We start from the raw sequence: 26225 nt of genomic DNA, 5'->3' as shown, positions 1-26225 counted from the left end.
TTTATACTTATTCAAAGCTATTTTAAACTTACATAGTAAATACAGCCACTTAAGTATAGGATAATATTAAGTTTATGGAGTTTAATGGGTGTATCTTTCCACACTCTCTGTTCAAAATCAGTAAGACGGTGCAGCAAAGTTCAAAGTTCACACCAACGCGTATTTGCAAACCAGGGGCGTTCATTGGCTAAATCCTCGATCAGCTCAGGATACGAACAAATGGCACGATGTAGGGTAATCAACCCGTCGTGGAAATTTCCATGTTGCCGGCAGGATCAACGGTGGTTCTCTCTGTCTCTGGTTCTGTACAGTGGAGGTGTGCAGTCATCGACTCTCCCGTCAATTGCACAAGGTAGGCCTTATTTAGTAAGATATGACACCTTCTGTTATCAACTAGCTATCACCAGTTCCGAGATTGATTCCCACGTACGACTGTAGCGCTGTATATATTGGACAGGTACGCGCAGGAAGTTCCCGACTCCCGATCCTCATTCTCGATGATTCGGTCCGGTGACCGATCGGAAATGTTCAACTCCAGCTACCTTGTATTGATATGAACCACACTGTGTTAAATTGGCCTAGTCAACATCGATCCGCATCTTTTCCTCTGAATGAATATACTGTTGCCATAGAAACTTGAGCTTACCAAAACTTGAGCGAAAAACCGGCCGATAGAGGTAGGGGTAGGTGCGATATCCACAAGCAAGTTCGTGTGTCTGTATCATGCCTGTGAAAAAATTGGCGACGGTAATACGTCGTATCAGCGATACACACGAAGTGTTTTCATACGCCTATAGCTGTACGGATATGCGTTGGACTGAAATTGAAAAAGTTCCTAATATTTTGGGTGTAACACTTTGCTGCGTGCTTCGTCTATGTCTAATGGGCCGCGAACTGTCTTCGCAAATGACCCAGCCTCCCGTCTCCATGATTTTAGGCCATCCATTCATACACCGCATTGGCAAAGTCGTTTGGCACCGTTGAAGTGACACCAGAGACCTTTTCAATGTGCAAAATTATACAGCGATGTGATCGCATCCCGGGGATCGCATGATGTATAATGTTTTGCGAATTGCTCCCCCCCTCCCAATTGAGCCTCATCATCGTCAAAAAAAAGGCAGAACAGCCATTTCTTTCTGTTAGCCCAGGCGCTCGCCAGATAATATACTAGTAGGTGGCTAGGTAGAAGTCACACATTCAACCACAGTCTCCATGGAGGGACTGTGATTATTTTTTTCGAAATATGAGAGAAATATCAACAGGTAAATTTAATGAAACTTCACCTCGGTGCCCTGTGAACACGTTCTCACTCACCATTGATCACAATGGGGTTGGGCTAAACCACCACAATAGTGAAAGGTTTAAACTGTCAATAACTACTAGTATATACCTGCATGAAGTATATGGCGTTGACGATACAAATGACTTGGTTACAATGGGATATACATGTAATAGTATTGTACCCAAAGATAAGATACGATAGTTATATGTGAATACTCGCCAAAAGTACATTATTTCACGCTGTTTCTCAATATTCTTGATCCTCAGCAATTCACTGTTTATTGAAATAAGTTAACATTAAGATTCTGCTTTCTTATTTTTGCAGGCACAAGCTGTTTGGATAGCCAAGGTGAAAACATCTTTGACTGTCGCTAGAAGTGTGTTATTTTGTGCGCCAACATGAAAATCTGTGATACCGACTCTGGCAGAGAAGCTGTGAGCGACACGAGAGTCGAAAACTGCCACCGGAACCCTTTGTCATCAATATGCAGGATCGAGGACACCGACCACAATGCAGGCCATGTTTGCGATCAGAGTCCAGAGCAGTCTGTGTTCATGTGGGACGATATTCCAATAATCAATGATTCTGCGCCCCTCCAGAGAGTGCATAGAATAGTCTTTAATCGTTCCTGTGAGAGGACACGTGAATCCAGCAATTGTGGGATTGCACACGGTCTCTGGACCACTGCCGCTGCAACTCAGAGTATCAGGACTCCTGATATGCCTGATTTAAGGACAGTCTTGGACAGGTTTGCCAGTGACGACAGCTCATCAGAAGACACTGACGAGGAAGTGAGTGATCTCAGACAGGACTTTGGGTCATGTAGGATAACTGGACCAATGTCAAGAAATCATCTATGGGACTCAGAAGAATAGTGTGAACTCTTTTTCCAGTGCAACAACCACAAATATTTTGTATTTAAGTTAACAGAGACATAATAATCAAAGTTCTGCAATTTTTTTGCGATGAACAGGTCAACGTGTACGTGATTTTTGTCCAGCGAAAATAAAATATTTCAACGAAGTCATTCATTTGTGCGTGTAATTGTGTTGTTAAAGGACAAGATTACTGTCTTTAAGGTTTGCATAGATCAGTGACGTTGTGTTTTTTGTTTCAAAATGAATGACATGAAATTAGAGCACTGATTTGTGTTGTCTGTGGGGCATATTCAGTACTAAGTAATGTCCTAGCAAATTTCTATTCAGTATTGCTATAAAAGCTATCTGGGGACATGAACCTGTGTGAAGGTCAGCCCTTTTGTCGCCAGGCTTATCTGAGGCTGTCAGGTCAAGTTAAAAATCAGCAAAGCAAAACATCCCCCGCACGATTTATGGTAGCAGAGTTGACCATTTCAAGGCCCCTAAAAATATACATAGATATGATTAAGCATAGGGTTTTTGACCCATCTGACCTGATAATGATCATGTGCCACAGTGGTGTGTCACTATGATCTTCCTTGGATCTTAGTCGTCGTATTGATTTTTTAAAGACTTGACCGGGAAAGGGTCACACAATCACATGACTTGTTGCGTCAGGTTGGGTTGAATTAATCAACTTAATACCCTGATTCAGCATAAAGTTGCTCTTTCATTAACTGCCATGTAGGTCACGTCACTCAAAGTCCGCATAGATACCAAACTACCCGGGATATCACTCTGACAGCGTCACATGTGTCTAGCCAATAGAATTGGCTGTGTTCCTGCATATCCCAGCAAAATAAGCCTGTTAAGGTCATGTTTATTGTACGTCATAGCTTTTTCAAATAATTAAGTCTGGTAAAGAACATGATGTTGGACATGTAATGGTTTATATAGTTTTAACCAACTTGAATTGCCAGGGATACATGAACCCTGCGAAAAACAGGGCCCACTTACAATACCCCCTTCAAAGAGTGAAAATATGCGGTTTTTTACACCGTGACAAGAAAAACAAAAATTTTAAGTTGGCAGCTGCAACCCATCACCTGCACCCTTCTCCATAGGTGCACGCCTAAATATAGAGGCATCAAATATACAGAGAAAGACGATGCCCGGACGGATTTTATAATAGTGTTTTCTTAAAATCTGAGAATTTTTTTCAGACTGGTAAAGATGACTTTGGGCCGGGGAGCTCAAGAACATCAGTTTATCGAATACACATTGATAGACTTGGCAAATGAATATTAGTGCTGAGAGAAATGGAATGTACTGTTACAGTAGGTATATTGTCTGGCTAAATACGATTAAAATTCAGTGTTTGATCTTGGTGTATAGAGGCATCACTGCAATGGCTCAGCTGACGCTAAGTGTTTATGGTGGCGATGGACCAACAGGTTGTTGAGTCACATGGTCACAAGGGTTGGAAAGTAAACACCATATAATCAGTTTTGTTGAAATATGTGATACGGGTGTGAAATTCTTACATCTGTATTTTCAAAATAGCCACTACCACTAGATTCGCTCGTGGCAAAAATGATGCATGGCTCTTCAGACCGTAAATGATACCTTGCCAAAAGACTGACGTATTACCTGTCGGAAACGGCCAAAAGATGCAGTCGGAGCAATCATTTTACGCACCATTCTATTTTACTGCTTTGCTTTTCAAAGATTGAATGAGCGCCAGTTACCATTCTATTACATGTAAAATAGTTTTCATGAAAAATCCCTTGCGATTCGAATTCAAAAGACTTTCCCGGGAAATGCCGTTGATTTTGTTAAAATTTTATAGCCCTACCATTTTAACCTGTTCACCCCAATTGCCTGTAAACAGGTCCACAATCACCATTAATAACAATAGGTCTGGGCCAAACCATGGTGGTGAAAGGGTTAATGTTCTTTTGTAGCGGAGTGACGTCAACTATAGTCTCATGCAAGGCCGGAGAATTTCCATCAACTCAATAAAATTGCGACGCGATGAGAATGAGGAACTGTGGTTCAATGTAGGTCTTAGGTCCCTCTGACACCTCCGTGCCTATAGCCTTCGCCAGTACGGGCGACTTTCGGTCGCTGTTTTTAGTATTGAAGTTATTGAAAGCTTTACACCAGTATTGTAAGTATTAAAAGTGGTCTAAATCTTGAATGCAATACAGCTGACTGTGTTGTCAATTTTGTCAAATCCATCGTCAGTGTAAGTAACGGCAATCAAGAGACAGAAAAAACTAAGAAAATGGGAGTACCGTTTATACACGGTTGTTTATGAGTGCTGCAAACGCTCCCAACTATATTCCTTTTTGTTTTTTAGCATATAAATGATATTTTTTAAAAATTCGGGATTCACTTGTCGCTTTCAGAACAGGAACAACTTCAGAAACAGGAATTCATGATGCGCTCATAATGGGGAACTAATCCTTAATTTGACAAACATCGTTCAATAAATGCGTATGTCAGACAGAAGTGTTTCAGCCTGTAATTGATGGTTTCATGACGCTCAAAATCTCCTTGGCCATTTTATAAACAGGGATCTATGTTGCATTTACATGGGAATCTAATACTTGCTATTGAACCCTCCAAAGTGCTTTCATGCGTATAGCAGACAGACGTCAGCCAGGTCCATGTTATGAAACAGTAAATAACAAAAACCTATAACATTTGGAAGTCAAATTACAGGAGCTTAGTAACCTGGTTGGCGTTCTTGTTGTCGTGAAGAGAACTAATTTGTTGTTTTTGTTGTTGTTTTTTAATCATACTGATATTGTTCCAAACAAATGTAAATGAACACAGTAATTGGGATTCGATGGCTGTCGTATCGGGCAAGTATTGAAGACAGTCCCGAACGTTACACTCGTTCCTATAGTCGAGATATTTTCACCGATTTCTTGAATTATTTGGTCAGTAACTTGTTTTCGTCTTTGAAAGTCACCGGAAGAAGATTTTACAACTCTTCATCCTGATAGACAATGATAAGCTCATTGCTTCAATTTAGGCAGCTACCAGTGAAGTTGTCATAACGTAATTAACATGACCCACATACAGTTCTGTTCTATGTATCTCAAAATTTAACGTCGGGAGAAGTAGTTTTCAAATATACAATAATGAAAAAGTGACAATATTTTTGAATGTAGTTAATTCCTAACATTTTTTCACTTTTCGTGGTGTCATGTAAGTGTTACGAACAAGTACTAATAGATATATTGCTCAGTAAGTTTTCGGTAATTTTTGTTGTAAAATAAATAAATAAATTAATGGTGAACGCAAAAAAAGTTTAAACAAATACTTAACTTCATAATCATGTGATCTTTGCGTTCACCTTTACCTGTGAATCACGTTCAGGCTCCTTCGACTTTTATAGGGAACTCAGTATGTGTCTTATCTTTCGTAGAGGGCGCTCTTCAAGCCAGTTAAAAATGCAAACAATATACATGTATTAAAATGCAGTGAGGATTGCTATGAATGACCCCTAGCTCGTGTACCATTGAAATTCAGCCTTCACACGTGACTTGCTGACCGGTATACTCGGTCAATCGCACTCAGTGACACCATGCCGGACGTAAACGGAATTAACGGAGACGAGGAAGAAGGTGAGATTTGTACGATGTGTTCGATGTTAAATTTACACCATTAGGTGTTATTTAGGTTAACAAGTGAAGTCCCACACTCGTCTCTGTCTGGTGCCGTGTGTCTTCCTCCCTCACATCAAGACAATGTATCTTCTATGGGTGACCATGAGGATTTCGCTGATCCGTCTCAATGCCACTTTTGCTGGTCTTCCGTTCGTAACTCGACTGTCTATGCTCAGTGGTCGGGATTTGGCGTGCCGTAACAAATCCCGCCGTACTCTTTTATTAATTTAAGGTCATGTGTGCAGCTTATGTACGCTGCAGCCTCGGCTTTTCGTGACTGTCTACCGGTGCGTTACCAGCGCATTCTCTTATATAAGTCTCTAAGATTTGATGAAAGAAGTCCTGTATTCTGTTTCCAGAGAACAAACAACGCAGTCGGCGGCCCGACCAAGATCTAGCGGGTCTCCTCCTACTGTCTTGTTTTACTTGCATACACTTTTAGAGAGATTTTACCCCCTCGTGTTAGTTAGCATTATTTTTTTAAAGGGTGACACTCTTCTGGAAAGAAAGCTATTTCACAGAACAGCCCTCTCAGCCTTTGGGCGGAAGTCCGAATACCTTTGTTCAACAGAGGAGATACAGATGGCTCGCACGTATAAACAAGACTCTCTTTTTTCGCATTCCGGTAACATATAACACCGTGCTTAATTGGTTGGTTTTCTCCATAGTGAAAGCAACATTACTCTAATAGGTACAATTTCACTTTAATAAATTGCCGATGTAGACTACCAACAACATAGAACCCCGCCGAAAATCCACTCTACCTATTGTTATTTACGTTCTATGCTAAGGCCAGCTGCATTTTCATCCTAACTTCTTTTTAATCTGTGAAGCCATTGTCATTTGCAATTGCATATTTTGGGGCAAACGTCGGACACTTTCTTTTGTTTCATGCCAAATCTTGTTTATGCAAATAAGCATTTCTGAGCTGTTTCCGTGACCTTCAATGTTAAAGATAAGGCCGGCCTGGTGTTCACCTTAAACCTTTCAGTAAAAGGTGAATATCGTTACATTGAGTTAGGGAAAGTGATGAACGAGAGGGAAAAGACAGTTAAAAATAAATCGAAATTAGTTTTTTTCGAGAAAGTAAGTTTTTATCCCTAATAGGCCTAAGTCTTGCTGCCAATTACTGACTCACAGGGATCGTCTGTGTCGATAGCATTGTGTGACTAAACATTACGATGACTTAAACACCGCCGGATACGAGCATTTTTACGCCTACCCTCATTTCTCATGAAGACATGTTCATGGGAACGACAAATGTCGACACGAACAAACTTTTCTTGTAGGCTACCATTTGGTAACTCACAGCCTGCACGAGCATTTTGATTAAATTCCTAATTTTAATTAGTTTCACATTCAAAGTACCAAGTCGTATCTGAAGAAACCGGGCGTGCTTTGCGCGTAGGCGTGCAATCGTGCGAGCGCGCATTTTTTAGCGAGAACGCAGGTGTTTGTGGGGAGCCCATACGGCCGAACATCTCTTTTACAAATGCAAATTCAGTGCAAGTTCGTGTTGATTCTGTGTGCTGTCGTGTCCGTAACTTTGCCGTACAAGGCCACCTCTGTGTTGTTGAACGTGAAGAAAATACAACGTACCGTAATGGTGGTGTTCCTGTTTGGTTTTAATGAATGTTTATTTTGCGACGGTGCCGAGCGAGGCGTTTTATGACCGTGGAATTTTACACATTATGCGAGAACCTTTGTTATCGCTGTCCCGAGTCGCAAAGCAATGCACCAGGTGTATGCAAATAATGTTTGTTTTACCATTTCAAAACAATCATATATATCCAACTGTTAATTTATCACTAAAATTCTTATTGACAAAAAAAATATGTTTCTGTGATACCACTACGAAGTTGAAGAACGTACCATGCATTTAGTTTAAGGTAATAGGCCTAAATACATATCCAAAAGTACAGTACAGTACACTCAACCAGAATAGACATGTAGATGATCTGTTTTCTACGGTGGCTTAAGAGGGCCACCATAGCCCCGATCACCAGAAAGGGTGTGTTTTCCGTTCGCTTTTGCGGACCTATGAAACCAAATTTCGACTTTGCGTGCTGTTATTTCCCGTTAGTAGGTATAAACCAGTTGTGATTTTCAAAAAATATTCGAAATGGAGCCCCCAAAGTGTTTACGTGCAAAATTTTTCGGTCGGCACTGCAAATGATGCACCGTTTTACGCAGAATCTTGAAATAATATACAAACGCTAAAGAAAGTAGTACTACATTATAAGTGTGGTCCAGACCATCGCGTACCAAGATATATCACCTTAAATTGTTCCGAAACATTCTGCACCATCAAACTCTGAAATTTTACCGCAAAATGTCCCGATTTGATATGGTCTTTTTTCCTCTTGCCAAATTTGTTGCGGACTAATATCACCGGTACTACCAATGTATCTGTGGCAAAGCCTAGGTTGATGAATAGTACGGTGACTTACATCGATCCCACTTTATGTACTCGCGGCGACTTAAATAATTCTTAATTTTATGATTTGAGCCCACGGGCCAAGCATAGTGATACAAATGGTTATGGCAGATAGAAACGGCGACTCTGAGATCAGTACCCGAAACAACGGGTCGCATATAGGGGGAGCTTCAAATGGACACATGTCAGATGATAGCGCCAGCAGCAGCTCGGATGACGAACACGGTAAACTGAGTTCTGGTGTTGTAGGATAGACTTCTCTGTTCCACAAAAAAGTCATGTTGGATGACCCATTTCAATTTATGGACTCACACATTGATTTTTTCTTTTTTCAGAACCGGGAATGCGAGTTGGTGAAGAATATCAAGCATGTGTTCCAGAAGTAATTAACGGTACTATTAATTTCTTTGTGTCCTACGGTTGCCTTTATTCTTCTACTGACCTCGAAAAGATCTGCATAAATTTTATGGATTTTTTTCGGGAACAAAGGCCATCTGCTATCAGGCCACAGGTTTGTCTTAAGCCATCGGGGGATATTCGTGTCACCATAGGAACATATTTAAACGTGGTCAATGTTTCCAAACTAACATTTTTGGAAGGCTTGTTTTACCTGAAAAATGTGTGGCATCTTAGCACAACATTAACATATTAATTTGCATATGATCCAGTGAGGGTTCTTGAAAAAAAAGGATACCGTTTTGTCCTAACAATGTTTAACAGATGAATAATGTTTTTACGTCTTTCAAGGTGCCTCTAATCTGGTCATACTCAATTTTTAGGACTGGTGTTGAAAAAACCAAATACAATTGCTTTTTATATAACCTTGAACAATGGTGCGTCCATGTGATATGAATATAAAATAACATTACTGCCGTGCTGTTTTTAATATTTATGAGTTTAGGGCTGAACGGAATATTTGAAAAAAAAAACTTGTTGATTTTTCCTAAAGCAAATATCATGTATTGTTATTTAATTTTTTAAAATTTTATTTCAATTGTTCGATTGTGCATGAAAATCGAGGCAATTTAGGGGGAAAAAAACATTGAATGTGCACGTCATTTTAACACTTTCAGTCCAATAATCAAAGTATCATACAAGGTTTATTTACTATGCAAAGATGTCATTGAACAAGGCCACAAGCGGCGGGTCAAGGACGCACAGACAGTTTATTCAGGGCAGCTGAGATCATTGAAAAGCGCCGCAGGGACAACCAACAACACAACACACAGCATTACCCCTTACTTTCAATTGTTTGTGGTTTTTGCCGATTGTTTTAAATCTTTTTATACCATCTGTTCGACAGATTTCCCACAAGAAGACTATGATAGTACAATTTTCCTACCTGAATTTTTTGTGTAGTATGTAGGTAAATGCGTTTTCTATAACTGAAGCATAGAGAAATCATAATGCAAATTGCAATTTGATTTTAACTCTATTGTTGAAGTTACCTCCTCAGAATGACTTTTTAGTAAGCATTTTAAAGTTCTGTTCACTGATCAGTAGGGACCCATTTTGATCACGCACTGAATGACTCTTCGCTAAAACACCAAGTAACGTAGTTTGACCTTCATATTTCTCCAACAAAAGGGGCTTTGTGTAACTGAAGCCTCTGTCCTTTTTTATAAGTCAGAGAGGCAATTTGGAATCGCTTACCTGGATTACATAGGATTAGAAACCTGAATAGCCTGCTGAATTTTCAAAGATCACCGAGAGTTCTGTGAGAGCAAATAACTCCACTTTTTCCAAACCTAATTGATTTTAGTCCCACCTTTTAAACCCTCGGATTAAAAATGATATACGTTTAAAGAACAAATATTTTACCAAACTTTAATAATCATGTTAGAACAAATGCTCTATTAAACTTTTATCATGTTCAGTGTAGAGAAAACGTGTCACGAGAATGTTCTGTTCCACCGTGAAAAAAGCGTTAAATTAAACGTGAAACACTTCCCGTTTCACATTCTTTGACACAGTTGTGTAATAAAGGTGATGTGTTTACAGCCCACCTGTTTCAGGGTGTGAGACACTTCTGGGATTTTGCTATGGCCCTGCCTTTTGAAATTTAACTTTTTAGGACGTGTTTCGCTATTTATTTACATTTATGTTATGGTTAAATTTTTTAATTGCTAAAGCTTGTGAAAGTATATTTTTTTCACTGGAAGAAGTGAAACAGACGGATGCTGATATGTTTGACCTTTTGTCTTAGTGATTTTGCCCACCTGCTAATCTTTGTACCCTGTACTTTTTTTTGTCGTGGGCGTGTTCAAACTCTTATGGTATGGCTTTTGAAATTACACACATACACACATTCAGGTCATAAGTGTGTGTGTCCACTTTAATCCCTGACCAGAGAAATCCTGAATCTTGATTTCTTTGTTCAGCAATTTCATACGTGTATGCTGTTTGCTTACGAATCAACTAATCTTGTGTATCATCCACTTATGTAAATTTTTACCATAATTCCAGTCTCCCTCACAAAGCAACATTTTTTAAAAAATTTGTCAAAGATAATAGCTGCTGTCCCATGAGAGTTGCTTTCATTGAATTTGATTCAGTGTTATTTTCTAATCAGTTTTCTCTGTTTACATCAGCCATTTCAAATATTTTAAGTTCCAAAATGGGTAAGTCCATACACTTACCTGTGTAACATGCCTTTAACTTTAGGAAACTACCAAAAGTGTTTACTAAATGTCTGTTGTATACTTTTTTGATGATAGTGTGTCTCATCCATTATTGCTGGTTTTCGAGTAACCTTTTATTAGCTCCGCTGTCAGCGACGCGGAGCTTATCAAATAGGTTGATTTTCCGTCGTCGTCCGTCGTCGTCGTCGTCGTCCGTCGTCGTCCGTCGTCGTCCGTCAACAATTGCCTTCTCCTCTGAAACCGCAAGTCCAATTGCTTTGAAATTTTATATGCAGTTCACTTAAGGTGACCTCACTTCAGTTTGTTCAAATCGTGGTGAAATTTGCATATTTGTATTTTTGGGGCATTTTTTGGTGTTTTTGGTAAAAAAATCTTCTTCTCTGTAACCGCTTGTCCGATTGCTTTGAAATTTGATATGCAGTTTGCTTAGGGTGACTTCAGTCAGATTTGTTCAAATCGTGGCGAAATTTGCATATTTGTATTTTTAAGGCAATTTTTGTCATTTCTGGTAAAAAAATCTTTAAAAATCTTCTTCTTCAAAACTGCCAGTCAGATAGCTTTGATATTGGTACATAGGTCCCTAGGGATGATCTATTTCAGATTTGTTCAAATTGTGCAGAAATATGCAATTGCTTTTTTAAGGCAATTTTTGCCATTTTTGGTCAAAAAATTATTTCTCAAAAAGTACTGGTCTGATAGTTTTGAAATTTGGTATACAGGTTTCTATCGATGAACTAAGTAATATGTATTGAATTTCTGATGAAATCTGTAATTTGTATTTTTGGGGCAATTTTGCCATTTTTGGTCAAAAAATGTGTATTTCCAAAACTACTCATCTGATAGCTTTGAAATTTGGTATACAGGTTCCTACAGATTAACTAAATGATATTTGTTGAAATTATGATGAAATCTACAATTTTGTAATTTTGGGGCAATTTTTACCATTTTTGGTCAAAAAATGTGTATTCCAAAACTACTCATCCGATAGCTTTGAAATTTGGTGTACAGGTTCCTACAGATGAACTAAATGATAATTATTGAAATTATGATGAAATCTGCAATTTTGTAATTTTGGGGCAATTTTTGCCATTTTTGGTCAAAACATGTGTTTCTCAAAAAGTACTGGTCTGATAGCTTTGAAATTTAGTATACAGGTTTCTACAGATGAGCTAAGTAATATATATTGAATTTCTGATGAAATCTGTAATTTTGTATTTTTGGGGCAATTTTTGCCATTTTTGGTCAAAAAATGTGTACTTCCAAAACTACTCATCCGATAGCTTTGAAATTTGGTATACAGGTTCCTACAGATTAACTAAATGATAGTTGTTGAAATTATGATGAAATCTACAATTTTGTAATTTTGGGGCAATTTTACCATTTTGGTCAAAAAATGTGTATTTCCAAAACTACTCATCCGATAGCTTTGAAATTTGGTGTACAGGTTCCTACAGATGAACTAAATGATAATTATTGAAATTATGATGAAATCTGCAATTTTGTAATTTTGGGGCAATTTTTGCCATTTTTGGTCAAAACATGTGTTTCTCAAAAAGTACTGGTCTGATAGCTTTGAAATTTAGTATACAGGTTTCTACAGATGAGCTAAGTAATATATATTGAATTTCTGATGAAATCTGTAATTTTGTATTTTTGGGGCAATTTTTGCCATTTTTGGTCAAAAAATGTGTATATTCAAAACTCATCTGATAGCTTTGAAATTTGGTATACAGGTTTCCATAGATGAACTAAATGATATTTATTGAAATAATGATGAAATCTGCAATTTGAATTTTTGGGGCAATTTTTCCTATTTTGGTCAAAAAATGTGTTTCTCAAAAAGTACTTGTCTAACAAGCTTTGAAATTTGGTATACAGGTTTCTATAGATGAACTAAATTTGATCTTTTGAAATTATGATGAAATCTGCAATTTTACTTTTGGGGGCAATTGTTGCCATTTTTGGTCAAAAAATTTATTCTCAAAAACTACTCATCAGATAGCTTTGGTTGACTTGTTCTTAGGGATGATCCTATGTGATACATTCAAAGTATGATAATCTTCAATTGCGTATTTTTGCAGCTTATTTTAGCCACTTTTTCTGGCCACTGCATCGAGCTATCAAAGATTTCCACCCTTCTTCATCAACATGTGTAAAAAATAGTTATTCTCTACATAAACACAGCGGAGCTATATCGGCCGCTAGGTCGCTTGTTGACACTTAAAATAAATACCAGGAAGTTAAACATTGTATATCATACAACGAACTGACTTTTAAAAAGACTAATATCACTGTTGAAGGCAATCATTGTTTACCAGAAATATCAAACATTTGCAATAAATGTTTAGTTCTTCCATTGTTGGTACCATCTGACGTACACAACCAAGCCATCACTCCAAAGATTGTCAAGGTCTGTAGCATTTGCACCCAGTCTCTGTTATGTCAGAAGGGAGCATGTGATAGAGGAGAAATGTTTTAATAGCATACTTTTCATGATTACTTATCATAGATGTGACTCCCGGACACCGAGGTGAAGGCAGACCCGAAGCACTTCTAGTTTGGGCTCCTACTGGTGAGATTGCAGATGAAAAATGTAAGCATTTATACGACGTAACATTGTAGTATAAGTCCATCAAACTGTTATTAAAGATTTATACAGCTATTTTGCAATGTCAGTAAACAAGCAGTTTTACGAAGGCCATCTTTAAACCCTTCACTTTCAAAAATTGTTTGTTGTACACTGCCATTGATTTCTCTGGCAAGTCTGGACCTCAACACTGCAAAATGGAAGTGAGAGAATGAACATGATTTCAAGTTTTGAGTACGGTGTTGTGATTTGAAATTTATCTCTGTAACAGGAAATAAACTGGTGTGTTTCCGACTTCCTCTCCTCTGTGCATCTCATCATATCAACAACAGAACAGATTGATTATACAACAAATGTCAGTTCAACTTCATCACTGTTACTCTGTGTGTGTATCATTCCTCCCAAAAGGCTCGGCTCGGCATATAGTTAAAAACATTTTTTCTACAAGTACTGGTAAAATGTTGATAAACAACGTTCACTCCTTTACACATGTCGCATTTGTCTTCCTTTGCAGTGGACGAGTACATCAAGGTAGCCAAGGAGAAGCATGGGTACAACACAGAACAGGCACTGGGCATGCTGTTCTGGCACCGGCACGACATCGAGAAGTCCCTCTCAGATTTACCAAACTTCACACCCTTCCCTGACGAGTGGACAGTGGAAGATAAAGTGCTCTTTGAGCAGGCCTTCAGCTTTCACGGCAAAAGTTTCCATCGCATCAGACAGATGGTAAGGAAATCCTGTCTCACACCGCCACTCTCAAGTGTGACCTTGTGTGGAAATAAGCCTGTTATGGGTGATTATATGCAAGTTCACACTTGTTGACTGTTTAATGCATTGCTTGGCATTAGATGGTGGGGGTTGGGAGGCTTCTTTATCGGGTATCAGTGTCAAATGATTGGGTTTTATTACTCAAATGTTTCAGTATGAAATCAATACAGTATTTTACATATCTGGTCTTCATGACTAACTTTTGTGCTGCAGTTTAAAATTTTTCTCTGTCTTTTTGTTTAAAATTTAATGGAGAGCAGGTCATAGTTTATCAGAGTTCAATAATCATGGTTGGTGGGAGGATAAGAGGAAATCAACAACCTTGTGTATGTGATGTCATGTCTTGAAAAATCTGTGAAATTATTGGCTTTTGATTGGGCTTTTCTTGACCTGAAAGATTTTTTGTGTGTTAAAGGAGTTCCAAGATATATAAGGTATAAATCCAGTAATATGATAGACTGCGTGGTTTCTCAAAATTATATTTGAGCAAATGTTATACAAAAATCCAGCGGCATCCAGTTGAAAGAGTGCTTGGATATTATTGACTGGTAGTACCGACAGAATTACTATCCCTTGAAAATAACATGGCTGCGATGTCAACAAAACTATCAGATTCAAAATGAAAAAGTCAATTATAGTTAGGTGTATTAACTATTGAATCAAACAGACTGGTGAGAACCTGTGAACACTATGTATAGTACTGCAGAGTTGAATTCTGCCCAAGGTGCCATGTATGTAAATGTACTGTTGTATATAGTAGTTTTGCCCATGCATCACCATGGTCAAGCCCCACACCACCATTATACATGGTGAATGTGGAGCTGTGCACAGGGAAATAGTATGAAAAGCGTGTGTATTAATTGTGACCTCCAACCTTACACCTGTGACTTTCCCATGCAGAAGTTTGTCTGTAATTTATGATATTTCATCCATGGTGTATTTTACCCCAGACTTTGATACACCTAGTACTGTTTTTGCATTCATGTCAGTAACTTTTGAACGCCTCATCGTACAGAAGATAATCATCTTTCAGCTTTATCTCTGCAAACCTTTTTTTTATTTTCCTCCCCTTTTCCTTTTTAGCTCATATTTGGTTTTATATATAAATACCAAAAAGAGCTTATATGATGAGTCTGAGTGGCGTCTGTGTCTGTATATTTGTGGGTATGTGCGGATGTATGTCCGTCACACACAAAGGCTCCCATACCGCCAAAGCTACCGTCTGGTTTTTTTTTTACTTCCAATATGATAAAGACATGGTATTTGCTACAGTGTATCACTGAATAATCGTTCATATTTCCATGAATTATTATCTACTAATGAGACTGTAAATATTCAATGTGCAGAAGTGTCTGGTAAACATATAGTATCTGATTCAAAATTCTGCAAAATGTCGTTGCAGTGTAATCGATATATTTCATTAAAATATATTTGTATATCAGTGATTTTTGGCATAAGTCAGATGTGGAAATTTCACGAATCCATTTTTATTCCTCCTGCAGTTACCGGACAAGTCCATCAGCTGCCTGGTTAAGTATTACTATTCCTGGAAGAAAACTCGGACAAGAACCAGTCTAATGGACAGACAGGCTCGTAAACTGGCCGGCGGGCAGAAAGAAAACAGTGGCAGGTAGGCATGAGCAACAAGTGTCACATGATTTGATCACGGATGTGTGATAGGCATATGTCAACCTTGGACTTGTAGACATGTTGACCAAACTATAGAGAGATTATCAGAATTCCTAATGAAATGGTCAAACCATGTAGGTTCTAGTTGCAATGTCATTAAACTTAACAGAGATGCCCGTTGCAGTGATAAATTGCAAGTGGGCATGTTTTTATCATTATATACCGTACCTATTTATTTTATCTGATTGCATGGGTGAAGATAACCCATTATCTGGTCTCTTTCCCTTTTCAACGATGTACTCCAAACATCAACAAAAATTGTAAATATTCAGACACTTTGAAGTAGCAGTTGAAGCTATCGGATGTCACCGAGTAATTTACTTTAACGACTGTTTAACAGCAAATGTGTGTGGTTTATTGCAGTGATGACCCCTCGGATGAAGAAAATGTCGTTGACAGTGACTTTGACCCAGAACACAGGGTAAGCTGATCTTCCTACTGTAATGCTTGAAATTTGATTTGAAATCAAATTCAAGGTGAAGGATTTCCATACTTTTGGATGTAATAAATGACAGTTTTGGTAAATATGGGAGTATATTGGATCATATTGTTATCACCTGTTTGTAAATAAGTGATCGATTGTGTGGAATCTTGACAGGGAGACCGAGACAAGCACACGTGTTCCAACTGTCAGACACCGTCAAGTCAGATCCATTCCACCCCAAAAGGATCTCTATGCAATGCCTGTTACAGCTACTGGAGGTAAGGGGAACAACAACTAGCCCAGCCTGTTTCTTTGTGTTGTGTGTTATGTAACTTTACATCACTTGTGTCTACCCTGTTTATGATGGCATTCCATGGCCAAATTGTGTCTGATTTCAACATTGCACTGGTAGCAGAAGAAAAAAACAAACAAACAAAAGTAAAAAATCAGAACTTGGAGTGTTCGTTACAATGCACACATTGTCTAGAAGGCGGTTATCAGAACCAGTGTCAAAAGCCGTAACTCTGACTTCAGCCCAGAGGGGTTTTCTGTTAGTTAATTTTATATCTGAAAAGTGTTTATTAAAAAGTAACATCTGTGTACAGATCTCTAAACTCATATTGATCCTATGATATCAGTTGCATATGAATTTGTAAGATTCCTTTATAGCTATTGTGCTTCTTTGAAAGCAGTCCAGGCTACACTCTAGAATTCAGCTTTAGTCCGTTGAGATGATTTTGTTTATTCTGCTGAACAATTCTCTTGTCCCGTATTTGTCTCAAGGATGAAAGAGTTGATTCACATCAATGCAGCATGAGAAAAAAAGGTGCAGATCTAAGACTAGAGACTCAATTTCACCACAATCCCAGTCATTCACACACTCCTCAGCTGTTGCAGGAAATTACACTGCTGTTTGTTGTAGTCAACCCTGCTGCTTTCCTATAGAAATAGAGAAGTGACTTCAGTCTATGTGGTTGTCCATCATACATACAAATCATTCTAAAATACATCGTAAACTTCACTGATATGGAGGCAAAAAGTGAAAAACTGTTTGTACAAGATAGCTTCTTCATTGTTTTATAGAGAATTGTTTCATTCCTTTATTGAAATAGGGCAGGAAATTTATGTCACTCATTTGCATTGTGCTCTGTCATATTATCAAAACACCATACATGAGTAGTTGCTTGCCTCAAAATGTTTGATTCTTGATAATTCAAACAATTGGTTTACTTTGGATTAATACAAGATGGCAGCAAATGCTGGCACTACCCTCACAAGTATATAGGAAGCTGTCCGACATTTGGAGGACTTTGTATATCAAGCATTGACAGAATTGCAATCATATGCTAACCTCCGCGATGAAAAATTCCCAACTTGCTGCTGTTATATGCCTGCTGTAAATAAAATCAAGCTTTATATAATCTAGAATGTTTACAAGAACTGAAATAATTATTGCTGATAGCATTTTTGGCAGAAAAAATATTTTGTTCTGTTTTTTCGTAAATAGACGTACAGGTGTTATGAGGACCAACATTGGACCCATGAAAAACGAAACCCCGCGTCCCGACCGGCACAACCCCGTTAAAAGTAAACGCAAGCCACCAAGGGGCATGTACTTGGACAAGGAAGATTTGATAGCGGTGACTAACGTCTCGTCCCAAGGTGGCGATGTGCTGCTCAAACATCTAGACACGGAGCTGGTGTCTCTGAAAAAAAAGGTGACTGTTTAGTTACATGATGCTCTGCTTGACTTTGTCATCAATAAAATTAATGTTCCTCATACTGTGGAAGGGAGCACTTTAGTTAAAGTTAGTTTAAAATCTCAATTCAGTGTTTCCTCTGAGCTGTACTGACTCACAACTGACTCAATATCATTGACTCAAGAGCTGACTCAAAACAGCTCAGAAAAGTTGAAAGCTAGAACAATCACTGGCTCAATGATAGAGGTATTGCCCTTAGGAGTTGTGTATTTCATACATATTTACAAAGTCTTTCTAATTTATTGTGGCTGTCTCATAGTCACATTTCTCCCAGGATATGTTCTCATTGCGGCTGTGCCTGGTGACTAACACAGTCTCATAGTATCTCGTAAATATATATTTTAACCAAATATACCCCTGCTCCCTCCGTTCTCCGCAGGTGCAATTGAATAAACAGATTTTAAGCCAACAAAAAGACAAGTTTGACCTCGGTGTGGACGACCTGAAGTCGGCTGAGAATGGACAGCGCAATAATGCTCGTTGGACAAACGATGAATTATTGATCGCAGTTCAAGGTAAACAAAGAACATACAGAACAGTTTGTGAGAAAACTATGACATGCAGCCAGTCGCAGTACTCAGTGTTGACTGTTTTGATATTAGCAGGGCAGAAACGGGGAAAAAAATACTCAGTATATTTGTTAGCGTTTGTAAATGTTAGAAAAGTTATACCTTTCGTACCACAACCTTGATGAATTGACCAACTGTCCATTAACAATCCTTGTATTATATGATAATAATAATAATAATTTAATAACAATTTATTCATTTATAAAGCGACTAAATCCACACAAATAGTGTGATCAGAGACGCTGGGTAAAATACAATCAATTTTATAAAAGGTTACAAGAATTAAAAACAAAACAATAAAAAAAAATCAATACAATGGATAAGTTCAGTTAAAAGCAGAATTAAAAAGAAGTGTTTTAAGACTTGATTTAAAACTTGGCAGGCTTTGGGAGCGACAAACCTCAATCGGAAGGTTGTTCGATAAAAAGGGGGCGGTAATACTGAAGGCACGGTCCCCATATTTCTTTGTGCGCGACCTGCTTTGACACAGTTTAAATTGGTCAGCGGACCTTAGATTACGGGTTGGGACGTACAAATTAACCATTCTAGTAAGATAATTTGGACCCAGTGACTGGATACCTTTATAGGTGAAGAAAGAATCTTAAAAACGATACGTTGAGAAACAGGCAGCCAATGCATCTGAAACAAAATCGGGATGATATGCTCAGTGACTCTTGAGCAAGTTACAATTCTAGCAGCTATATTCTGACTACATTGAATGCGATTAACTGAGTATTTCGGAAGACCATTAAGAAGCGAATTACATGAATCAATGTGAGATGTCACAAAAGCGTGAATCAACTCTTCCGTGTCTGATCTAGAAAGATATTTGCAATACGTCGTAAGTGAAAAATAGCTAAGCAGCAGATATTGTTGACATGAGGGTACATCGTAAGACCAGAATCCAGGATAACTCCAAGACTTTTTGCCTGACTTTGAGCAGGAATCAATGTGTCACTGACCTGTATCCTCTGTATTCTATCATCCGAAGTATTACTGGAAGATGCAGAGAAAGTTACAAATTCAGTTTTATCATCATTCAAACAAAGGAAATTTGCAGACATCCAAGACCTAACTGGTGAAATACAAAGTTCAAAATTGCTGGCTGTCACAGAAGCTTCATTGATCTTAAAAGACATATATAATGATGTCTCATCTGCATAAAAACTATACAGGCAACCATGACTTACAACTAATTTCCCCAAATGAGATGTATATACATTAAATGGTATAGGGCCAAGAACTGACCCTTGTGGAACCCCGGTATAAATTTGACGGACACCTGATTTAGTGAAATCGATAACAACACACTGGCTACGGTTTAATAGAAAGATATGAGCGGAACCAATTAAGCGCATTTCCTGAAACACCAAGAAGGTCTGATGAATCAATCAACTTTGTGCGATAAATGTGAAAGACGATAATGTCATTCTGAAATGATTTACCGGTGCTCAAGTCTGAGAAGTATACAAGCATTAAGTGATATACTCCTCTATCCTATTTTTTTCAGCTGTAAGAAAATATGGCCGAAATTACCAAGCAATAGCCGATGTGGTGGGAAACAAAACAGTGCCACAGGTGCGCAGTTTCTTTGTCAACTACCGAAGACGGTTTAATCTGGACCAAGTGATAGAAGAATATGAAGCTGAGCATGGCGTGTCCAAAGACAGCAGAAACAGTGATGATGAAGTATGTATAACTGAAACAGCTCTCCCTCTTTTTCTCTCAGTGGCTGTTTTTACTGTGGGTAAACTGTCCTCCCGTTCATTGCAGTCATTGAACTGAGGTATGGTTTTCACAATTAAATATGGTAATCACTTTCTTTGTTTTGAAACTGACACTAAATGACATTTCTCTATCCCATGATGATCCACATTGTCATTTTTACAGCAGACATACTGTTTAGAAGTTGCTTCAGACTCGCTAGAAACTGTTCAATCAGTTGGTAAAGTGGGATATTTCAAAAAAAAGATATGTTGTAAAGACTGGTCGTGGTCAAATACAGACAGGGGAAAAAAAGTAATCACCACTCGTCGTTTCTTTGAAAAGAAGAAAACATCTTTATGAATATCAGAGAATCACGATCAAAATCTGCTTATGTGAAATGTGATATACGTATTATGTTTTGTCATATTGTTAAATTCAATTAATTTTTTTGACCTATACATAACATGTGATTCATTCAGCACTAGAAATTGTCAACATTGTGTTCACAAACTTTGTGACTATTTTTTTTTCAAGCAGGTCAATGGACAGAGTAATGCTTCACCAATCCCAGCGTCACAAACCCCACCAATCGGTGTCAATTCACAGAGTAATGTACCGCCTCCATTGCTACGGGGTCCAACAACACAGCCACAACCAGTGCAGAGACCCCCACCACCCTTACAACAACCTACTAGGTAAGAGGCCGTGGATAAACGAATCAAGCTCAGGACAAATTAACTCAGCTCATACAAAGGGAGGGCTCTGTATTGATTGACAGCATGCCATTGTTAAAGCCATTGAAACTGTCTCCACATGATATTTCAATAATGTTCACATTTTATAAGAGGTAATTGTTGTTAAAAAACTCTAATGAGTTGGTAGAGATGTTCTAAGTGGCAATTAGATGTATGTTTGTTCAAATCAAAGTTGTATAAGTGACTGATACACAAATGAACAAAGTAAATGTGAAAAGATGGTCGAAAATCGCAAACTCCTGAAGGTATTGGCCCTAGGAATTTTAAACTTGATCGTAATTCCTGTTTTGATGCAAATACAAGATTATTTAAATCAAATTTATGAGATGAGTAATATACATCCACAGTTCCTAAGGCTGTAACAGAGTTGTATTTTCAACATGATACATCTGTTATTCTTTAGCTACTTATGTACTTATCAACTTCACATTTTTAAAAAGTGTATTTGACATTGAAATTTTAAATCCATCTAAAACTGATTTGCCTTTTGTTGGACCACAATAGAAATGCCTTTGTAGAGCTAATATTCTATCTGCTGCTCTTGAACTTGCTAAGAAGCAAAAAATGAAGTACCCATTAGTTTGTCGTCCACATTTCGTCTAGAATTACCTGAATGAAATCATCTACTAGTACCATAAATCTGAATTAGTTTAATCTCTGTGTTAGTGTGGTGATGACCTAGCACTCTTGTTACACCTTCTGATTTTCAAATAGTACCGGGTTGACATTTGGCAATGTTGTTTGCTTGTGATCAAGCCTTAAAGATCATATGAAAACCCAATTACTGACAAGAACGCCTACTTTTCTTGCAGATTCTTGCAGGTGCCTCGCAGTACTCCAATACAACAGCCTCCCCCGCTGATACGACCAACCACCGCTCCCTCCACTGTCAATACCATGTCCCGTGGTCGGCCACCCATCATGGCCCCTCTCGCCATACCCCCTCCACAACTCGTCGGCAGCCAGAGAGAGACCCCTCCGCACACCTCACAGTGAAACCAAACAAAAGACAGACAGCATGCAATGTTACGAGAGCTTCAAAGAGCAGACTGAAATTATTTTGCTGATGTAGTTTTCTTTGGAGCTCAGAGAGATTAATAATAGTTTGACCAATTTTTCTATGTGAATATTTATTGTTATTGAGAATGATTCGGCAGTTTGAATTGTATAGATGATTTTGATTCGCTTCTCCCAGATTTCTGGCCAAAGTATGCAGTTCAATGAATTAATTCTACCTCAAATAATTTCTTGTAGCTTAATCCAATCCAATTCTTACTTTGGACATTTTGCAGTTTGTGAAATCTGGGTTCTCTTTCCTACAACGTAAACTGCCCTTCCGTTTGTAGTTACAAATTAGACTCTATTGATCTCTTGTACTTCAACACAGCGTTTGTTCAGTTTCAACCATCTTCCCCAACCCCCTACCCTTTCCCCCCGGACCAAAAAAATCTTTGCTAGAATTTTTTTGTTTTTCCATGTGTACTATTTATTTATGTATAATTTTGAGATGTTGGTATTTTACATGATATATTTAAATTTGTCAATTGTAATTTAAGGATGTTACGAGAAAAGGAACACATACAAAAAGAAAAGTCAAAACTGAGGGTTTTGAAAGTGAATACTGCAGTGAGTGATATATCGCCAATTTGATCCTAGCAGTAGTGTTTGCTTTATGCAGGCCAGTCTTTTCAGTGACAGTGATATTTGTATGAATAAAATCCAAAAGTTGTATCATTGGAAAAGATGGATGGTATCCTGGTGTCTTCAAACATGAATTATTATTTTCATGCACTCACACAGTGTTGAAAATTCAATGCTGCAACATTTGGTGTCAGGATGGAAGTTGGATTTGAAAGATGAGCAAAGAGTGACAGAATTAAAAAAGTATTTGTTTGGGCTGAACTTGGCCTCCAAACTTCCTGCTCATAAAATCCTCATTTTGAGCGGGGTTTTTTTCCGGCAGGATCTTTTACCTTTTCATACAGCATGGTAGTGCTCAAATCAGATTGTGTTACAGTGTACATCATTGTACACTAACATATCATGTACTCATTAATTACTGCATTTATTGCTGTTTCCGCAAGATAATTTGTCAGAAGTTTTTTACCTAAAAGAAAACATATTATATTACCATCATTCATATGTTCTCATCATTCTGGATGGAAACCCTCATCTACAAACCTGTCTGTATTAGCTGAAGCATCAGACCTGTACATTTAGTAATAATCCGTGACCTCTTACCTGTGAACACCACTTCTGACATAAAATCAGTATTTCATAATCACTTCCAATGCTCTATCTCAGGGTGAGTTGAAGTTACCTCAAATGATCTCTTGATTTAATTTCAAATAACCTTGGTGAGGACGGCCTTTCAAGGTAAATTGATTAGTACGGCACGAGGCATGGAAGAAATATGTTGTCAGTTTGTGGCCTTTGCAGGGTAATTTTGTATAGAACACATCCGCGGTGTAGGCCTCTCCGTAAAACTGATGACTTTGCTGCCCTTACTTGCAGACATAAACTAAAATCTTCACCACTGGTGATAGTAAAAGAAATAAATAGAAAATATTTACTGTGGTGAATTCTCATATCAGAGAACCCCTTGCTTGATTTATCCCAATAGACTGGCATGTGAGCAAAAGAACAGCTGGCCTGATAGATTGCGGAGCATTTGGTTGTAAGCATCTGAACTGTCTTCTGTTGACCTATGCTGTCTGTTTAACCTTTTTTGGGGGTGAAATTGGACGTTTTCAGGGAATAACGCCCTATACCTGGAGTGTGAAAAACTGAAGGCGGCGGGATCGGTATACCATGTAGAAAATTAATCGTAATGATTTTTCAGTGTACACTAAGAATGAATATGTTCATGAAAAATGATCCCAAAAGATCAATTGACAATACTTAAAATTAAAACCAGTGCAGCGTGCACGAGTCGGCATATCAGAGATAATCTATCTCGCATAAATCACCACCCCCAAAAAAATGTAACGAGCGGCCGTAGGGCAACAACCATCGCCAGGGTTCCCCGGGAAAGGGTTTATCCCTATGGTCCTATGAACTTCAGGGGTCGCTTGTTCGGAACGTCGTGTTAGTTTTTCTGTTATGGGAGTGAATAGAATGAACAGATGAAGGCTAGATACGAGAGCAGCATTTTTTCCCTGGCATTCCGTGAAATGTCGCATTGGGTATTTTTCATGTACTCGTTTTTGAAAGCACGTTCTCCCCCTCCGCGTTCTTTCCATGTCCTGGGGCTTTTTCAGTGAATTACATTCTAAATTTTAAAAAAACCTTTGATGACTCTTTTTTCCGCGATTCTTCATCTTCTGCAAAACCCAACGTAACACTTACAATAAACATTCTTCCTACACTAGCACTTTTATAATTGCGGTAAAGCGCGTAGAATCATGCATGGGCGCACTTTACCGTCGACTTGTCGTACGTGCATGTTTCGACACGACCTTAATCTCCCTGTTTCATTGCTATTTTTTATGACGATGATAGAATGTTTATAGTCAAATATTGTAACGATTTTTCCTCCTGTTGTTATGAGGGCTGTGCAGTATGATTTTTTTAAAAACCAAAATCATATAATGATCGCAAAAAGCCACAACATATGACAAATCGGTCAAGAAGTCAAGTAAAATATTGATTATAAATAATGTCACAGCACAGAAGGTTGTAATTTCTACCTGAAGGGTAGGTCGAAAACCAGTGGACAAATTCTGCTAGTTTCCAGGTGTTGTAACCTGTAACCCCGAATCGCAACTCAACCACCGATGACTGCGTATCAAAGACTCGGGATACCTCTAAATGTCAGAACTTGAACACTAATTTGTAGTCTGATAATCTTGCATAGTAGGTACAAGCTCATGATTAACTTATCTTCAATGTATTTATTTATATTCTTGTTTATTTATTTATTTATTTTTTTATTTATTAAGGATATAAACTGGAAAATATTACTTGTCATGCCTCAAGCTCTTGGTATGATACAAATCCCACAGCCCAGGCCGAGGTTGGTTGGCTGTCCAGTGAGCTAATCTGATCAGCCCTCTCCCAAATTTGGTCTGATTCTCAGTGCCAGATATTACCCAGACTGCCGTTGCGTTGCCTCGATCAAAACCAAGTTTTACTTCAATCTGCAACACAAATGTGTTCATCGCCGCGTGTCTCTGACTTTAACCGTCTTTGTCTGGCGATTGCTTCAGCTGATCCAGGCAGTCTTGAGCAATTTGAATGGAAATTGATTTGCAACTTGCAAAGTTCATCGAACTTGGTGCCGCCGCCGATACAAGATAGCGGACAGTTACACTTTAATTTAATTTAATTTAATTTAATCGTTCAGTTTAATTTAAACTTTAATTTAATTTAATTTAATTTAATCGTTCAGTTTCATTTGTCTTTCCTAATTTTCCTTAAAGATGATTCTCCCACAACATGCAAACTATATCAGTTGGACACCGTCACGAGTGCGTGTTTCTTCCAGTTTCCCAGTTCTCATAGATTTTGCAGGCACACTCAAAACCTCCCATGATAGGCCGTTGAAGGGTCCGTGAACATAGCAAAAGGCGTTCACAGTGTTTAGATAGCCTATGACATTGTTTAAAATGTTCCCATGAAATGAATGAAAAGTTAATAGTTTGCAGGTGAATTTTAGTCGTCTGAAAAACTGAGCGAACGTATGTCCAGACTTCTTGTTCAAACGTCACGAAAGATGACGTCCTCTATAAAGAAGTCGAGTTACTGCAATGTGTGTGTGTGTCTATGTGTGTGTGTGTGTGTGTGTGTGAGAGAGAGAGAGAGAGAGAGAGAGAGAGAGAGAGAGAGAGAGAGAGAGAGAGAGAGATTTCTTGAAACACCTTGTCCGAGCAGATGCCAGAATGTTAAGTACTTTCCATATCTATGAAGTGATGTGATCAAAATTGCAAGTCGGGCAGTTTAATCCAGACCGCAGCTATACGATGACTTATATGAAATACTGTTCAGTAGGGACGCTATATTTTCCATCTTTTCACTTTGTCCTCGTGATATTGGGCATAGCGTGCGCACGTCGTATAACACAACG

General features: G+C 38.2%; 1 protein-coding gene and 1 long non-coding RNA gene across 5 annotated transcripts; both read left to right on the top strand.

The window, feature by feature from the left end:
- The first annotated feature begins 191 nt into the window (after positions 1-191).
- Positions 192-2305, top strand: LOC139149610 (uncharacterized). The gene is made up of 2 exons (XR_011556126.1): positions 192-352; positions 1607-2305. It is a non-coding gene; the product is annotated as an uncharacterized lncRNA (long non-coding RNA).
- Positions 2306-5633: 3328 nt separating this feature from the next.
- LOC139149608 (REST corepressor 3-like) lies at positions 5634-22904 on the top strand. 4 transcript variants are annotated; one of them, XM_070721442.1, is made up of 12 exons: positions 5634-5777; positions 8592-8648; positions 13408-13491; positions 14000-14214; positions 15759-15886; positions 16309-16366; positions 16544-16647; positions 17877-18087; positions 18509-18644; positions 20209-20387; positions 20943-21100; positions 21973-22904. In XM_070721442.1, exons 1-12 carry the CDS (start codon positions 5738-5740, stop codon positions 22154-22156), a joined length of 1554 nt encoding a protein of 517 aa, XP_070577543.1. In that variant the 5' UTR covers positions 5634-5737; the 3' UTR covers positions 22157-22904. The 4 variants fall into 4 exon arrangements, with proteins under 4 accessions (XP_070577543.1, XP_070577541.1, XP_070577540.1 ...); XM_070721440.1 differs by having other exon boundaries at positions 20940-21100; XM_070721439.1 differs by lacking the exon at positions 5634-5777 and adding an exon at positions 8216-8481 and having other exon boundaries at positions 20940-21100.
- Positions 22905-26225: the final 3321 nt, after the last annotated feature.

This window comes from Ptychodera flava, chromosome 14, assembly GCF_041260155.1.
Source record: "Ptychodera flava strain L36383 chromosome 14, AS_Pfla_20210202, whole genome shotgun sequence".
Classification (NCBI taxonomy): domain Eukaryota; kingdom Metazoa; phylum Hemichordata; class Enteropneusta; family Ptychoderidae; genus Ptychodera; species Ptychodera flava.
This window is presented reverse-complemented; position numbering and strand designations above follow the sequence as displayed.

Coding starts and splice junctions, on each gene's coding strand:
- LOC139149608 (XM_070721439.1), top strand. CDS start 8,355: ATGGTTATGGCAGATAGAAACGGCGACTCTGAGATCAGTACCCGAAAC. Junction 13,492..13,999: donor TGAGATTGCAGATGAAAAAT/GTAAGCATTTAT, acceptor CTTCCTTTGCAG/TGGACGAGTACATCAAGGTA. Junction 16,648..17,876: donor GCCTGTTACAGCTACTGGAG/GTAAGGGGAACA, acceptor TTTCGTAAATAG/ACGTACAGGTGTTATGAGGA.